At 47.9% G+C, this 13593-nt stretch overlaps 1 protein-coding gene across 4 annotated transcripts in view; it reads right to left on the bottom strand.

The window, feature by feature from the left end:
• DPP3 (dipeptidyl peptidase 3) overlaps window positions 1-13593 on the bottom strand; it is a 33437-nt gene that overhangs the window by 16254 nt on the left and 3590 nt on the right. For all 4 annotated transcript variants that reach the window (XM_059932076.1, XM_059932080.1, XM_059932077.1 and 1 more), the window contains exons 3-9: window positions 7122-7211; window positions 6384-6521; window positions 5728-5802; window positions 5009-5102; window positions 1437-1567; window positions 1197-1327; window positions 1059-1117 (exon numbers count right to left, since the gene is read on the bottom strand). In XM_059932076.1, coding sequence (XP_059788059.1) covers window positions 1059-1117; window positions 1197-1327; window positions 1437-1567; window positions 5009-5102; window positions 5728-5802; window positions 6384-6521; window positions 7122-7211 — 718 coding nt within the window. The remainder of the gene's footprint in view (window positions 1-1058; window positions 1118-1196; window positions 1328-1436; window positions 1568-5008; window positions 5103-5727; window positions 5803-6383; window positions 6522-7121; window positions 7212-13593) is intronic.

Below are 13593 nucleotides of genomic sequence, written 5' to 3'. Positions count from 1 at the left end.
CACACGTTTTTAAGCATAGCACTATATAAAAACAGAAGACAAAAAGTACATTCCAAATTTTAACCTTGGGGTGGGTACAATCACAGTTGATTTATTTTGGTCTGTATTTTCATAATTTTTGAACATGAACAGAGACTACTTTTCTAATAATCACAATGAGTTATGTAAAAGGGGGGGACCTCTGAGACTGAGGCTGCTGAGGAGGCCCTGGGGTCTTGGCCCTCAGAGCAGGCCTGGCAAATCAGGACCCAGGCAGGAAAGCTGTGAGTGTGCACACCTGTCTCACCCTCCGGCCCCTGCACTGCCTGTCCCTTACGCCTTGTCCCTGGGCCTGGATCTCTGGGCTCAGATCCAAGCCCTCACGGGCTGTCGGGGCTTTCCTCTCTCCTCCAAGGCTAATCTCGTGGGCTTTTGGCAGCTGGATGCTCCGGACTCTACATCCAGGGGCTGGGGAGGATAAAGCTTGGCAGAAACAAGTCCAAATCCTCAGGCTGGATGCCCTGCCCTGCACTAGTGGGTCCCATGGGGGCTTGGGCACAAGGGCCGAGGCAGCCTGCCACCTGCCCTGAGATGACAGCAGCCGAGTCAAGTTCACAGTCTCAGGGTTAATTCTGCTCCCATCAACCCAGCCCCGTTTCCGTGCCTGGCGTTGTGCTGAGCCGTCTGCATATAATACCTCACTTCCCACGACACCCGAAAAGCAGTGACGGATGCGCAGAGGTGGGGTTAAGTGGCTCAAGGTCACACAGCCATTAAGGGACAAAGCTGGAGCCTATGCCTGGACCAGACACGAGAGGCAGCACAGCAAAGTGGCTCAGAGCCAAGGTGCCTGGGCTAGGCCACCCACCACCTGTGCCTCAGTTCCCACATCTGTGAAGTGAGGAGAGACGTTCTCATAGGATGACGGTGTCAAAATGAGCTAGGTGTCCAGTACATGACAAATCATCAATGGCTGTTGTCATTGTTATTATTACTGCTGAGGGAGGGGCGGGGAGGGGAGAGTCCTCAGGGGACAAGGGTAAGGGTTTCCATCTGACCACCCACCTCCCAGAAGTTACCTTCAAACTCTCCGCGGGAGCCAAAGGGGTCTCGGTAGCTCTCGATGAACCCGATGTAACTGGGGGAGAGAAGGGCTGAGATGGAGGCGGGGTGGGCGGGAGGGGGCGGGGGGGGGGGGATGAAGGCTGGTGCCTCACCTCTCCACGATGGGGCCTTTGTCCTGGATCCAGAAGCGAGAGCCCTTCTTGTGGGCCTCGATAGAGCCGTGGGTGAAGCTTTCTATGTACTGGGCCAGCATCTGCTCCTGGTGGCTTGTGGCTGCATAGGCCTGGGGGTGAGCAAGGGTTGGTCAGCCTCAGGCCACCCACCCATCCCCATACCCGCTTTTGCTGCCCAGAGGGGCCTGGAGATGCACTTCAGCCCCTAGCCAGCCCTACCTTGGCTTTTTCCAGGTGCTCCACCACCTTCTGGAGGATGGGTGCATAGTCTCCCCGTGTCACCCGGAAATTGCTTCCCTGGAATTCATAGCTCTTCAGCTTGGAATTCATTTCAGAGTCCAGAATAGGCTCTGAGGGAAAAAGGATGGCTCAGGGAAAAGGCTAATATAAGACACCCCAGCAAGCTTCTCGCTGTGACACTCTTTTACTCTAAGATCTTCGATGGCTCCCCACTGCCCAAAGAAATTAGTATAAACTTTCATCTTCAAAAATATAGACATTGGGTTGGCCAAAAGGTCGTTTGGCTTTTTCTGTACCACCTTACAGAAAAAGCCAAACGAACTGTTTGGCCAACCCAATGTTATGTTACATGAAACGTTCTAAGTGATTTACATGTTAACTCATTTGAGGCTTGCGTCAGCTCTGTGGGGAGAGGGAAATTATTATCTCTATTCTACAGATGGGGAAGCTAAGGCACCGACAGGTTAAGTCAGTTTTTGAAGGTCACACAGCAGCAAGTAGCAGAGTCGGATTCAAACCCAGTGTGGCAGATTGTATTTAAAAAGCTAGCCATACCCTACATGTAATCACAAGAGTCCTTATAAGGAGGAGACAGGAGGGTGAAGGGAGGTAGATGTGATGAGAGAAGAAAGAAGGGGGAGAGATGTGAGGAAAGGGCCACAAGCCGAGGAATGCACAGGCAGCTTCTAGAAGCAGAAAGAGGCAAGGAAACAGATCTCCCCTGAAGGCTCCAGAAGGAACTGGAGTCTTCTTTTAGACTTTGGACCTCCAGAACCATAACAGAATAAATTTGTGTTGTTTTATGCCATTAAATTTGTGGTGATTTGTTACAGAAGCAATAGGATATTTTTTTAAAAAGGATTTTATTTTTTTCGCTGTGTTGGGTCTTTGTTGCTGTACGTGGGCTTTCTCTAGTTGTGGTGAGCCTTCGTTGCGGTGCGCGGGCTTCTCATTGCAGTGGCTTCTCTTGTTGCAGAGCATGGGCTCTAGGCGCGTGGGCTTCAGTAGCTGTGGCTCACAGGCTCTAGAGCGCGGGCTCAGTAGCTGTGGCGCACGGGCTTAGTTGCTCCGTGGCATGTGGGATCTTCCCGGACCAGGGCTCGAACCTGTGTCCCCTGCATTGGCAGGCAGATTCTTAATCACTGCGCCACCAGGAAGTTCGCAATGGGATATTAACACTGTTGTATTTTGCCTGTTGTCTCTGATCCATACAACATACTTCTAGCTTATATTTAAAAAAAAAAAAAAAAGATGGCCACAGTATCTCCCATCTCCCAAAGTGATTTCTCCTATCAGGACGTCTCCTCTTGAAGCGGGGCAGGCAGGCTTGTGGCTACAGCAGAAGTGACGCCATGTGACTGCCGAGGCTAGGTCATAAATGGCGACACAGCGTCTGCCGGGCTCTCTTGGGGTGTTCGCTCTGGAGCCCAGCCACCATGAGCAGTATGGAGATGCTGTGTGAGGTGTTTTGCTTGACAGCCCCAGCTGAGGTCCCAGCCAACAGCTAACGTCTAGCACTGGACGTGTGAGTCGGTGAGCAGGCAGCGGATCCAGCCCCTAGCTGTTGAGTCACGCCCCACCTCTCAGTCTTCCCAGCTGAGGCCTCAGACATTGTCAGCCAGAGGCATGCTGTTCCTAGCGGGCCCCATCCAAACTCCTGACCCACAGAGCCCGGGAGCATGAAAAAAGCATGAATTTTTACATCACTAAATAAGTGGGGGTGTTTGTTACGTCAGGCAGCCTGGATCCAGAGCCACACTCTTAACCGCTGTCCTCTGCTGCATCCTATAGGCCCAGCTCATATCCCCGTGCGATCTCCTCCTATTCCCTTGAGCCCTTATCCTCTTCCCTAGTCAAATCGAACCACGTACGTGCTGATCCCTAAACTTTCCCACCACCTTGCTTTGGCTCATGATGTTCCCTCCACCAGAAGTGCTGTTCCCGACCTGTCCTCCTTTGCTTGGTATCTGAGGATCAACCAAGGCCCAGCTGCTGGGAAGGCACCGGTGAATGAAACACAAGAGTTCCTCCTCTCAAGGAGCTTGAAGTCAACAGAAAAATAACTGGGAAATTACTGGGCGTGCTGATGAGCAAAGAGGCTGTGGGAAGACAGGGAAAGGTCCTGGGAAGGTGAGGTCCAAGATTGGCCTACAGGACGATTAGGGTTCCTCAGTGGAACACCTAGAGGGGAGGGAGGACATTCCAAGCGGGAATGGGGAACAGACCGTGCAAAGGCCTGGAGGGGGTAGGTGAGAACATGGGGTTTTCAGGGAATTGGAAGCTGCTGAGCGTGGCTGCAGCCCAGAGTCTAAGTGGGAGGCTGGGGCTGGGAGGTGGGAGCTGGGTGGGGAAGGGAGGGCCGGGTTACAAAGGTCCTCACAGGGGCCTGGATGCTTCTCTTAATGCTGCATCTGTATCCCCCTCACCTGGTAACAGACTCCAGTTTTCTTTTGAGAACCACCCCCTCACAACCACCCCGAGTCCAGGTGGTGGGTCCACCTGGCTGTGAGTCCACCTGGCTGTGAGGTAGGCTTGGGACCAGCGTCCCTTAACCACAAGGACTGGTTCACAGGTAAACAGGGGACGCGAAACAGAGAAACTTGAGCCACTCCCAGACGTTAAGACACTACTTCGGGGAGAAAAGGGCTCTCTTGGCTGGAATGACCCAGCTGGTGGCTATCAGGCTGTGTGTTTTGGTTGACAGCCCCAGCTGAGGTCCCAGCCAACAGCTAACATCTACCACTGGACGTGTAGATGGGAGCAGCCTGCTGTGGGTGAAGTCAAAGAGAGCTGAGCCAAGAGACAGAGAGAGAAATTTCTGAGAATATTGTCTGAGCAGCTGGATCCAGCCGTGCCTGAAGCTATTGTATTCTGGGCTTCTTAATTACTCAAGCCTATGAAGTCCACTTTGCTATAGGCAAATTTGAAATAGGTTTCCTCACTTATAACCAAGAAATTCCAAATGATGGAGCCCTTAGAAGTGCATCTGGGCTTTGCCTTGAAGGTACTTTGGGAGATATTTAGGAAGTGGATTTTAGTAAGTTCACCACCCCCACCTTTCTGTATTCTCCCCAACCTCCAAGACACACGTGGTCACCTTTTCCATTAAGCCTTCACTGAGGTGCAGTTTGGATTTCTCCTCTAGGCTGTCATGGGACATATGGTCCAGCCTCTACTTCCATTGTTTACATGGATTGTTGTCTTCTGCGCCACTGCCTGGAGGATGGGGACCATGGCCAACACGTGGCCCGTCAGAGGCTTGCAGCAGTGATGTTCGCCAAGTGGAACGAAGGCCCTTCCCCTGCCCTCGTGCCTCCGCTTAGCTTTACATCACCACCAGCACCGGGGCTGGGGGTGCTCACCTCACAGGAACACCATTTGCTGAGCACTAGGGCTTGCACCTAGCAAGCCTTCGATCAACATCTGCCATAACTATTACAACTGTGGTTACTCCCTGCAGCTACCGTAGTCGGCTAACCCCTGTCCTGGGTTCTGGCCCCCTCCACGCTGGTCCAGGAACACAGGAAGGAGGAGAAGGGGCGTGAGCTCACCTGTGCTCAGCACAGAAGCCAACCGCACCTCGTAGCAGGGCTTCCCATCCTGGCCGACCTCCTTGAAGAGCCGTGTGTTGTAGGCACTGAGGTTCTGGAAAAGACCAGGGCAGGGGTTTGGGGGAGAGTAAGTCCAGAGCGGGCTGTGGGGTGGGGGGGAGGGAAAGTGGGTCACACCAGGGAGAGAAGATACACAGGTAAAGCAGTCCAGGGCCTCCGGTGGACCTGCCTGAGTTGTCTGCGAGGGGAGAGAGCAGGGTGGGCAGGCCAGGGCAGACTCCCGCTCTGCTCAGTACACTGAGCGCTAACTTTTACTAAGCGCGGTGCAAGACACTCCGTGACCTCAGCTAACCCGGGGTACAGGAGGCAGGTCCCATTCCACAGATAAGGAAATGTCGCTGTGTGGCTGAGCTGGGAGGTGAAAGAGACACATGGATGCCAGAGCCCAATCCAAGCAGCTCTGACGTTCTGTGTCCTCCTGCCCTGAGGCTGTCACAAGGCCCTTCAGCCCACGGTGGGGCAGGGGCGGCTCCATCAGGGCACACACGGGGACATCTTCATTCAAGCCAGGCTGACCCTTAGACGAGGATTCCCAAGTCTTCTCCACCTCAAGGACCCAAGATGCCCATGCCTCTGGGCCCAAGCTGAGACCCAGGAGTGGGCGCCAGTGCCAAGGGGACCCCCAAAAACCACCACCCCAAGTTCCCCAACCCCCAAACCTGTGAGTCCAGAAAGTCTTGGGCTAGTTTGGCATCTTCCATGGTACAGTTCCCAGAGAAATAGGTGGTGATTCCCTGTCGGGGAAGGGGCAGATGGGAAATAGGAGTTGCTGAGTTGGGTTGGGGAAGCTGGTGAATTCCTTCCCAGCCACCCTCTCCAGCCTCTGGCTTCCTCCACTTCCTCTCAGCAGCCTCCACTGTCCCTCTCCGACTCTTTCCAGGGGAAAAAAATTATAACACAAACAACAAACAGAGGCCCAAGTCCAGCCTTCCTGCAGCTCTGTGCCAGCCTCTCGCGGGCCCGCCCCTGAGGTTTGCTGCATCCCTCACCCCACGCAGCTCCCAAGCAGCCTCCAGAGGTGGGAAGCTTTGGCCCCCTCCTTTCCCATGCCCCCTCCTCAGCTCCCTCCGGCTCTCAGCTTCTCTCCTTCCTTCCTCCTGCACATGGCATCCCAGGATGTCAGAACTGGGAGGGCATTCAGAAAGCGTTCCATCCAACCTGCTTACAAACGATGACACTGAGGCCCGCGGTGCAGGGCAGTTTGGCCTCAGGCGTGACGGACAGCCCTCTGCCTCCCCATCGGGTGCCCTTCCCTCCATACCAGGCGGCCCCCAAGGATGCCCTCCACTCCCCAGTGTGGCTGGGGGGGCCTCACCTCCTTCCCCAGCCCGAGGTGTCGAAGCCTCGATTCCAGAGAGAACATGAGCTCCCCGCAGGTCTGCCAGAGGCCCCTGACTTCCTCTGGGTGCTGCTCTGCGGCCTTACTGCCCAGGATCACACGTTCCAGCTTCTCCTGCAGGGGAAGGGAGGCCCGTGGCCTGGCCACACCACCCGAACCTGCCTCCTGGAGCACCCCCCTCCCCGCCCCCATCGACCCCCAAGCTCTTCTCCCACAGTCTAAGACCTTCTGGCTCTGAGTGCAGTTGACGGACCGGCAGCATTGACATTGCCCGAGAAATGCAGACCCTCACGCCCCCCCTGCTCAGGCCTGCTGGGCCAGAAGCTGCATTTCAACAAGCTCGCCAGGCAATTCGTGCACTCAGTAGGGGCTGAGAGCCCTGGTGTAAGAGCTGCCTCTGCCCCAAAAGGGCCCGAGCCCCGTGGTCCCAGAGAGGGACTCCTCATGCCCAGGCCCCTCCGCTGTCCTCAGTGGTGACCAGCAGGCTCCATCTCTGCAGCACCTAACAGCGCACAGAGCCCTTTCACAGCCTCCGCTCATTCGTCAGCAGGGTCAGGAGGTGGCTGCAGCGCCCAAGGCCGTGCAGTGTGGTAGGGACAAGGTCAAGGCTCCTCTCAGGGCCCGACTCCCACTGGGGCTCCATGTGCTGCATGCCCCGCCCCCCCATCCCACCGGCCCCAAGCTGCCCACCTTCCCCAGCCCTCTTCAGCTCACCTTGGGCAGGTTGGGAACAAACTTGGTGTCACCAAAGGACTTGTAGTTGCCCATGTTGGAGTAGACACCTGCAGTGTAGACCAGGAACGCCTGGGGGAAAGGGGGTCAGAGGAAGCACAGCCTCCCTACCCCACGGAGGTTCCCTCCTGGGATATTAACGCCCCAGAGGAAGCAGCATGGGTGAGGCTGGGAGATCGGCGGGGCAGGACCCACATCCTGGGAGGCCCCAGTCTGGCCACAACATGCTTTCACAGCCCAGTCTTCACACACCCATCGTCCAGCCAAACTGGTCTTCTCAACAGCTACCAAATACATCCAAGCCCTCATGCACCTTGTTCCCTTTACATCAGCACCCTCTCAGCCACCTGCGGCCCTCTCATGTGACCCCCGAGGCCCAGTGCAAACACCACCTCCTTCTGCAGGAAACCTGTCCGCAGCCCTCACCTGGCAGGCAGCCAGCACCGGCAGCATCAAAAGTTAGGGCTGGAGGGGCCTTGGTCAACTACTCTATGGCCTTTGCTGGCCCCAAATCTAGCCTCCCTTCCTCTGGCAATAAGGCCTCACATCTTCCTTTTGGGATAGGGCGAAATCTCCCTTCCCCAACTCCAAGGGTGGGCACAGGCCCAAGCTGGCCAATAAGAGCCCAACCAGGAAATTTCCCAGTGGCAACGAGCCTCTGTTTTATACCAAGAATCATCAAGCCTGAAGCCCCTGGAGCTCCCCTACTGGGGTGACGGAAGAAAGCAAAGCTGAGAGCTGAAGACTGCATCACCACGGTATCACCGAGTCCCTGAATCTAGTCGTGCCTGAAGCCTCCCTAGCCCTGGACTTTTCAATTATGTGAGCCAGTAATTCTCTCTTTTTTTAAATAGACTTTATTCTATAGAGTAGGTTTAGGTTCCCAGCAAAACTGAGCGGCAGGTACAGAGATTACTCCAAAGTCCCCTATCCCCACACAGGCACAGCCTCCCCCATTTTAATAGCCCGCACTAGACTGGTGCATTTCTTACAACTGATGAACCTACACTGACACGTCATCACCCAAAGGTCATAGTTTACATTAGGGTTCACTCTTCGCATTGTACATTCTATGGGATTAGACAGATGTATAATGACATATATCTACCATTATGTATGATACGTTACTCTGTATTATACAGAGTAGTTTCAGTGTCCTAAAAATCCTCTGTGCTCGTCCTCCCTCCCAACGCCTGGCAACTACTGATCTTTTTACTATCTCCATAGTTTTGCCTTTTCCAAAATATGATAGAGTTGGAATCATACAGTATGTACCCTTTTCAGATTGGTTTCTTTCACCCAGTAATATGCATTTAACTTTCTCCATGTCTTTTCATGGCTTGATAGCTCATTTCTTTTTAGCCCTAGATAATGTTCCATTGTCTGATGTACCACAGTTTGTTTATTGATTCAGCTACTGAAGGACATCTCAGTTACTTCCAAGTTTTGGCAGTTATGAATACAGCTGCTATAAAAATCGTGTGCAGGTTTTTTTGTGGACATAAGTTTCACTTCAAGTTTTCACCTTGGTAAGTACCAAGGAGCATGACTGCTGAATTGTATGGCAAGAGTACGTTTAATTTTATAAGGAAGTGCCAAACTCTCTTCCAAAGTGGTTGTACCATTTTGCATTCCCACCAGCAATGAACAAAAGTTCCTATTGTTCCACATCCTTGCCAATATTTGGTGTTGTCGGTGTTTTAGATTTTGGCCGATCTAATAAGTATATAATGGCATCTTGTTTTTTAAGTTTGCAATTCCCTAATGACATACGATGTAGAGCATCTTTTCATATGATTATTTTCCATCTGCATATCTTCTTTGGTGAAATATCTGTTAAGGTCTTTGGTCCATTTTTAAATCGGGTTGCTCGTTTTCTTACTGTTGAGTTTTAAGAGTTCTTTGTACATCTTGGATAACAGTCCTTTATTAGACATATATTTGCAAATATTTTCTCCCAGTCTGTGACTTATCTTTTCATTCTCTTGACAGTGTCTTACACAGAGCAGAAAACTTTAATTTTAATAAGTTCAGCTTATCAATTATTTCTTTCATGGATCATACTTGGTGTTGTATCTAAAAAGTCACCTGCATACCCAAGGTCATCTACATTTTCTCCTATGTTATCTTCTGGGAGTTTTATAGTTTTGTATTTAACATTTAAGGCTGTGATTCATTTTGAGTTAATTTTTGTGAAGGATGTAAGGTCTGTGTCTAGATTCTTCTTTTTTTTTTTTTTTAACATATGGATGTCCAGTTGTTCTAGCACCATCTATTGAAAAGACTATTTTTGATTCATTGTATTGCCTTTGCTCTTTGTCAAAGATTTGTTGACTATATTTATGGGGGTCTATTTCTGGGCTCTCTATTCTATTGCACCAATCTATTAGTCTATTATTTTGCCAAGAGAACACTTTTTCTTTTTAAATTAATTAATTAATTAATTAATTTTTATTTTTGGCTGCGTTGGGTCTTTGTTGCTGCACGCGGGCTTCCTCTAGTTGCGGCGAGCGGGGGCTACTCTTCATTGCATGCGGTGCGTGGGCTTCTCACCGCAGTGGCTTCTCTTGTTGCAGAGCACGGGCTATAGGCACATGGGCTTCAGTAGTTGTGGCACGCAGGCTCAGTAGTTGTGCCCCACAGGCTCTAGAGCACAGGCTCAGAAGTTGTGGTGCACGGGCTTAGTTGCTCCGCAGCATGTGGGATCTTCCGGGACCAGGGCTTGAACCCGTGTCCCCTGCGTCGGCAGGTGGATTCTTAACCACTGCGCCACCAGGGAAGCCCCAGAACACTGTCTTGATTACTGTAGCTTTATAGTTAAGTCTTGAACTAGAGTACTATCAGTCCTCCAAATTTGTTCTTCTGCTTCATTATTGTGTTGGCTATTCTGAGTCTTTTGCCTCGCCACATTAACTTTAGAATCAGTTTGCTGGTATCCACAAAACAACTTGCTGGGATTTTGACTGGGATTGCATTGAATTTATAGATCAAGTTGGGAAGGAGTGACATCTTGACAATATTGAATCTTTCTATGCACAAACATGGAATATCTCTCCATTTATTTAGTTCTTCTTTGATATTTTTCATCAGAGTTTTGTAGTTTTCCTCATATAAGTCTTGCACACATTTTGTTGGATTTATGACTAGGTATTTCAACTTTTTTGAGTGCTATTGTACATGGAATTCTGTTTTAAATTTCAAATTCTACTTGTTCATTGCTGGAATATAGGAAAGCAATTGGCTTTTGCATATTAACTTTGCATCCTGCAAACTTGCTATAATTACTAATGAGTTCTAAGAGTTTTTGGTTGATTCTTTCAGATTTTCTACATAGACAATCATGTCATCTGTGAACAAAGACAGTATTATGTCTTCCTTCACAATCTGTATACCTGTTATTTCTTTTTCTTGTCTTGTTGCATTAGCTAGGACTTCCAGTACAATGTTGAAAAGTAGTGGTGAGAGGGGACATCCTTGTCTTATTCCTGATGTTAGTGGGAAAGTTTTTCACCACTCAATATGATGTTAGCTGTAAGATTTCTGGTTTTCTGACAGTTTTTATCATGAATGGGTGTTGGATTTTGCCAAATGCTTCTTCTGCATCTATTGATATGATCGTGTGATTTTTCTTCTCTAGCCTGTTGATGTGATGATTTACATTTATTAATTTCTGAATGTTGAACCAGATTGGCAGGATAAATCCTACTTGGTCATGGTACATAATTCTTTTTATATGTTGTTGGATTCAACTTACTAACATTTTATTGACGATTTTTGCATCTATGCTCATGAGACATATTGGTCTGTAGTTTTCTTTTCTTTCATTGTAATTTTTGTCTGATTTTGGTTTTAGGGTAATACTGGCCTCACAGAATGAGTTAGAAATTATTCCCTCTGCTTTTCTCTTCTGAAAGAGATTGTAGAGAATTGGTATGTTTAGTACCAATTAAGTTAGTACTACTAACTTAAATGTTTAGTAGTGAACCTATTTTGGCTTGATGTTTTCTGTTTTGGAAGGTTGTTTATTAATTATTGATTCCATTTCTTTAATAGATATAGGCCTATGTAGATTGTCTATTTCTTCTTGTGTGAGTTTTGGCAGATTATGTCTTTCAAGGAATTGGTCCATTTCGTATAGGTTATCAAATTTGTGGGCATAAAATTTTTCATAGTATTCCTTGATTATCATTTGAATGCCCATGGATCTGTAGTGATGTCCCTTCTTTCATTTCTGATATTAGCAGTTTGCGACCTCTCACTTTTTTTTCTTAGTTAGCCTGGCTAGAGGTTTATCGATTGCTATGATCTGAATGTTTGTGTCCCTCCAAAACCAGTATGTTGAAACCTAACCTCCAAGGCCACGGTATTAGGAGACGGGGCCTTTGGGAGGAGATTAGATCATGAGGGCATAGCCCTCCTCATTGAGATTAGTGCCCCTACAAAAGAGATCCCAGAGAGCCAGCTCAAATGATCCATCATGTGAAAACACAGTGAGAAGTCAGCAGTCTGCAACCCAGAAGAGGACTTTCACCAGAACCCGACCATGCTGGTACCTGTCTTCCATTCTTTTTCTGCCTTCTGTGGTTTTAACTGAGCGTTTTAATATGATTCCATTTTCTCTCCTTTCTTAGCATATCAGTTGTACTTCTTTTTCTATTTTTTTCAGTGGTTGAGTTTGCAATATACATTTACAACTAATTCAAGTCCACTTCATGGGCAGTTTGAGTACCTTATAATAACAAAATAATCCTAATTCTTGTCTCCCCTCCCTCATATCACTTCTGTCATTCATTTCACTTCTACATAAGCATACATAAGCATATACATACATGTACACATAAGCACACATAGTTGGATATGTTGCTGCTATTATTATTTTGGACAAACTGTTATCTCTGAGATCAATTAAGAATAAGAAAAATAAAAGTTTTTATTTTACCTTCACTTATTCCTTCTCCAATGCTTTTCCTTTTTTTACTGTACATCTGAGTTTCTGACCTATATCATTTTCCTTCTCTCTAAAGAACTTCTTTTAACATTTCCTGCAAAGCAGGTCTATTGGCAACACATTCCCTCAATTTTTGTTTGTTTGAGAAAGTCTTTATTTCCACTTCACTTTTGAAGGATAATTTCACAGGGTACAGAATTCTAGGTTGGTGGCTTTTTATCTCAACACTGTAAATATTTCAGTCCACTCTTCTTGCTTGCGTGATTTCTGAAAGGTCAGATGTAATTCTTATTTTTGTGCCTCTGTGGATAATTTTTCCTTCTGGGTTCTTTCAGGACTTTTTCTTTCTCTTTGATTTTCTGTAGTTTAAACATGATATGCCTACATGTAGGTTTTTTGTTTTTCTTTTTTGTTTTGCACTTACTATCCTACTTGGTGTTCTCTGAGTTTCCTGGATCTGTGGTTTGGTATCTGACATCAATTTGGGGAAATTCTCAGTCATTATTATTTCAGATATTTCTTCTGTTTCTTTCTTTCTTCTTCTGGCTTTATCACTATATATATGTTACACTGCTTATAGTTGTCCCAGTTCTTAGATATCCTATTCTGTTTTCTTCAGTCTTTTTTCTCTTTGCTTTTCAGTTTCGGAGTTTCTATTGAGATACCCTCAAGCTCAGAGATTCTTTCCTCTGCTATGTCAAGTCTACTAATAAGCCCATCAAATGTGTCCTTCACTTCTATTAGTGTTTTTTTGATCTCTAGCACTTTTTGGATCTTTGTTGGAATTTCCATCTCCCTGCCTACATTGCCCATCTGTTCTTTTTTTTTTTTTTTTTTTTTTATTTAATTTATGGCTGTGTTGGGTCTTCGTTTCTCTGCGAGGGCTTTCTCTAGTTGTGGCAAGCGGGGGCCACTCTTCATCACAGTGCGCGGGCCTCTCACTATCGTGGCCTCTCTTGTTGCGGAGCACAGGCTCCAGACGCGCAGGCTCAGTAATTGTGGCTCACAGGCCCAGTTGCTCCGCGGCATGTGGGATCTTCCCAGACCAGGGCTCGAACCTGTGTCCCCTGCATTGGCAGGCAGATTCTCAACCACTGCGCCATCAGGGAAGCCCTGTTCTTTTTTTTTTTTAATTGAAATATAGTTAATTTACAATATTGTGTTAGTTTCAAGTATACAGCAAAGTGATTCAGATATATATATGTATATATCTATATGTATATATCTATATATGTATTCTTGTTCAGATTCTTTTCTATTATAGGTTATTACAAGATACTGAGTATAGTTCCCTGTGCTATACAATAGGTCCTTGTTGTTTACCTATTTTATATATAGTAGTGTATATATGTTAATCCCAAACTGCCCATCTGTTCTTGCATGCTGTTTACTTTATCCATTAGCACCCTTAGAATATTAGTCATAGTTGTTTTAATTCCTGGTCTGATAAGTCCAACATCCCTGCCATATCTGAGTCTGGTTCTGATACTTGCTCTGTCTCTTCAA

This window comes from Balaenoptera ricei, chromosome 8 (genome assembly GCF_028023285.1).
Source record: "Balaenoptera ricei isolate mBalRic1 chromosome 8, mBalRic1.hap2, whole genome shotgun sequence".
NCBI classification, from domain to species: domain Eukaryota; kingdom Metazoa; phylum Chordata; class Mammalia; order Artiodactyla; family Balaenopteridae; genus Balaenoptera; species Balaenoptera ricei.
The sequence above is the reverse complement of the archived record's forward strand: the minus strand, read 5'-3'. Positions and strand labels throughout refer to the sequence as shown.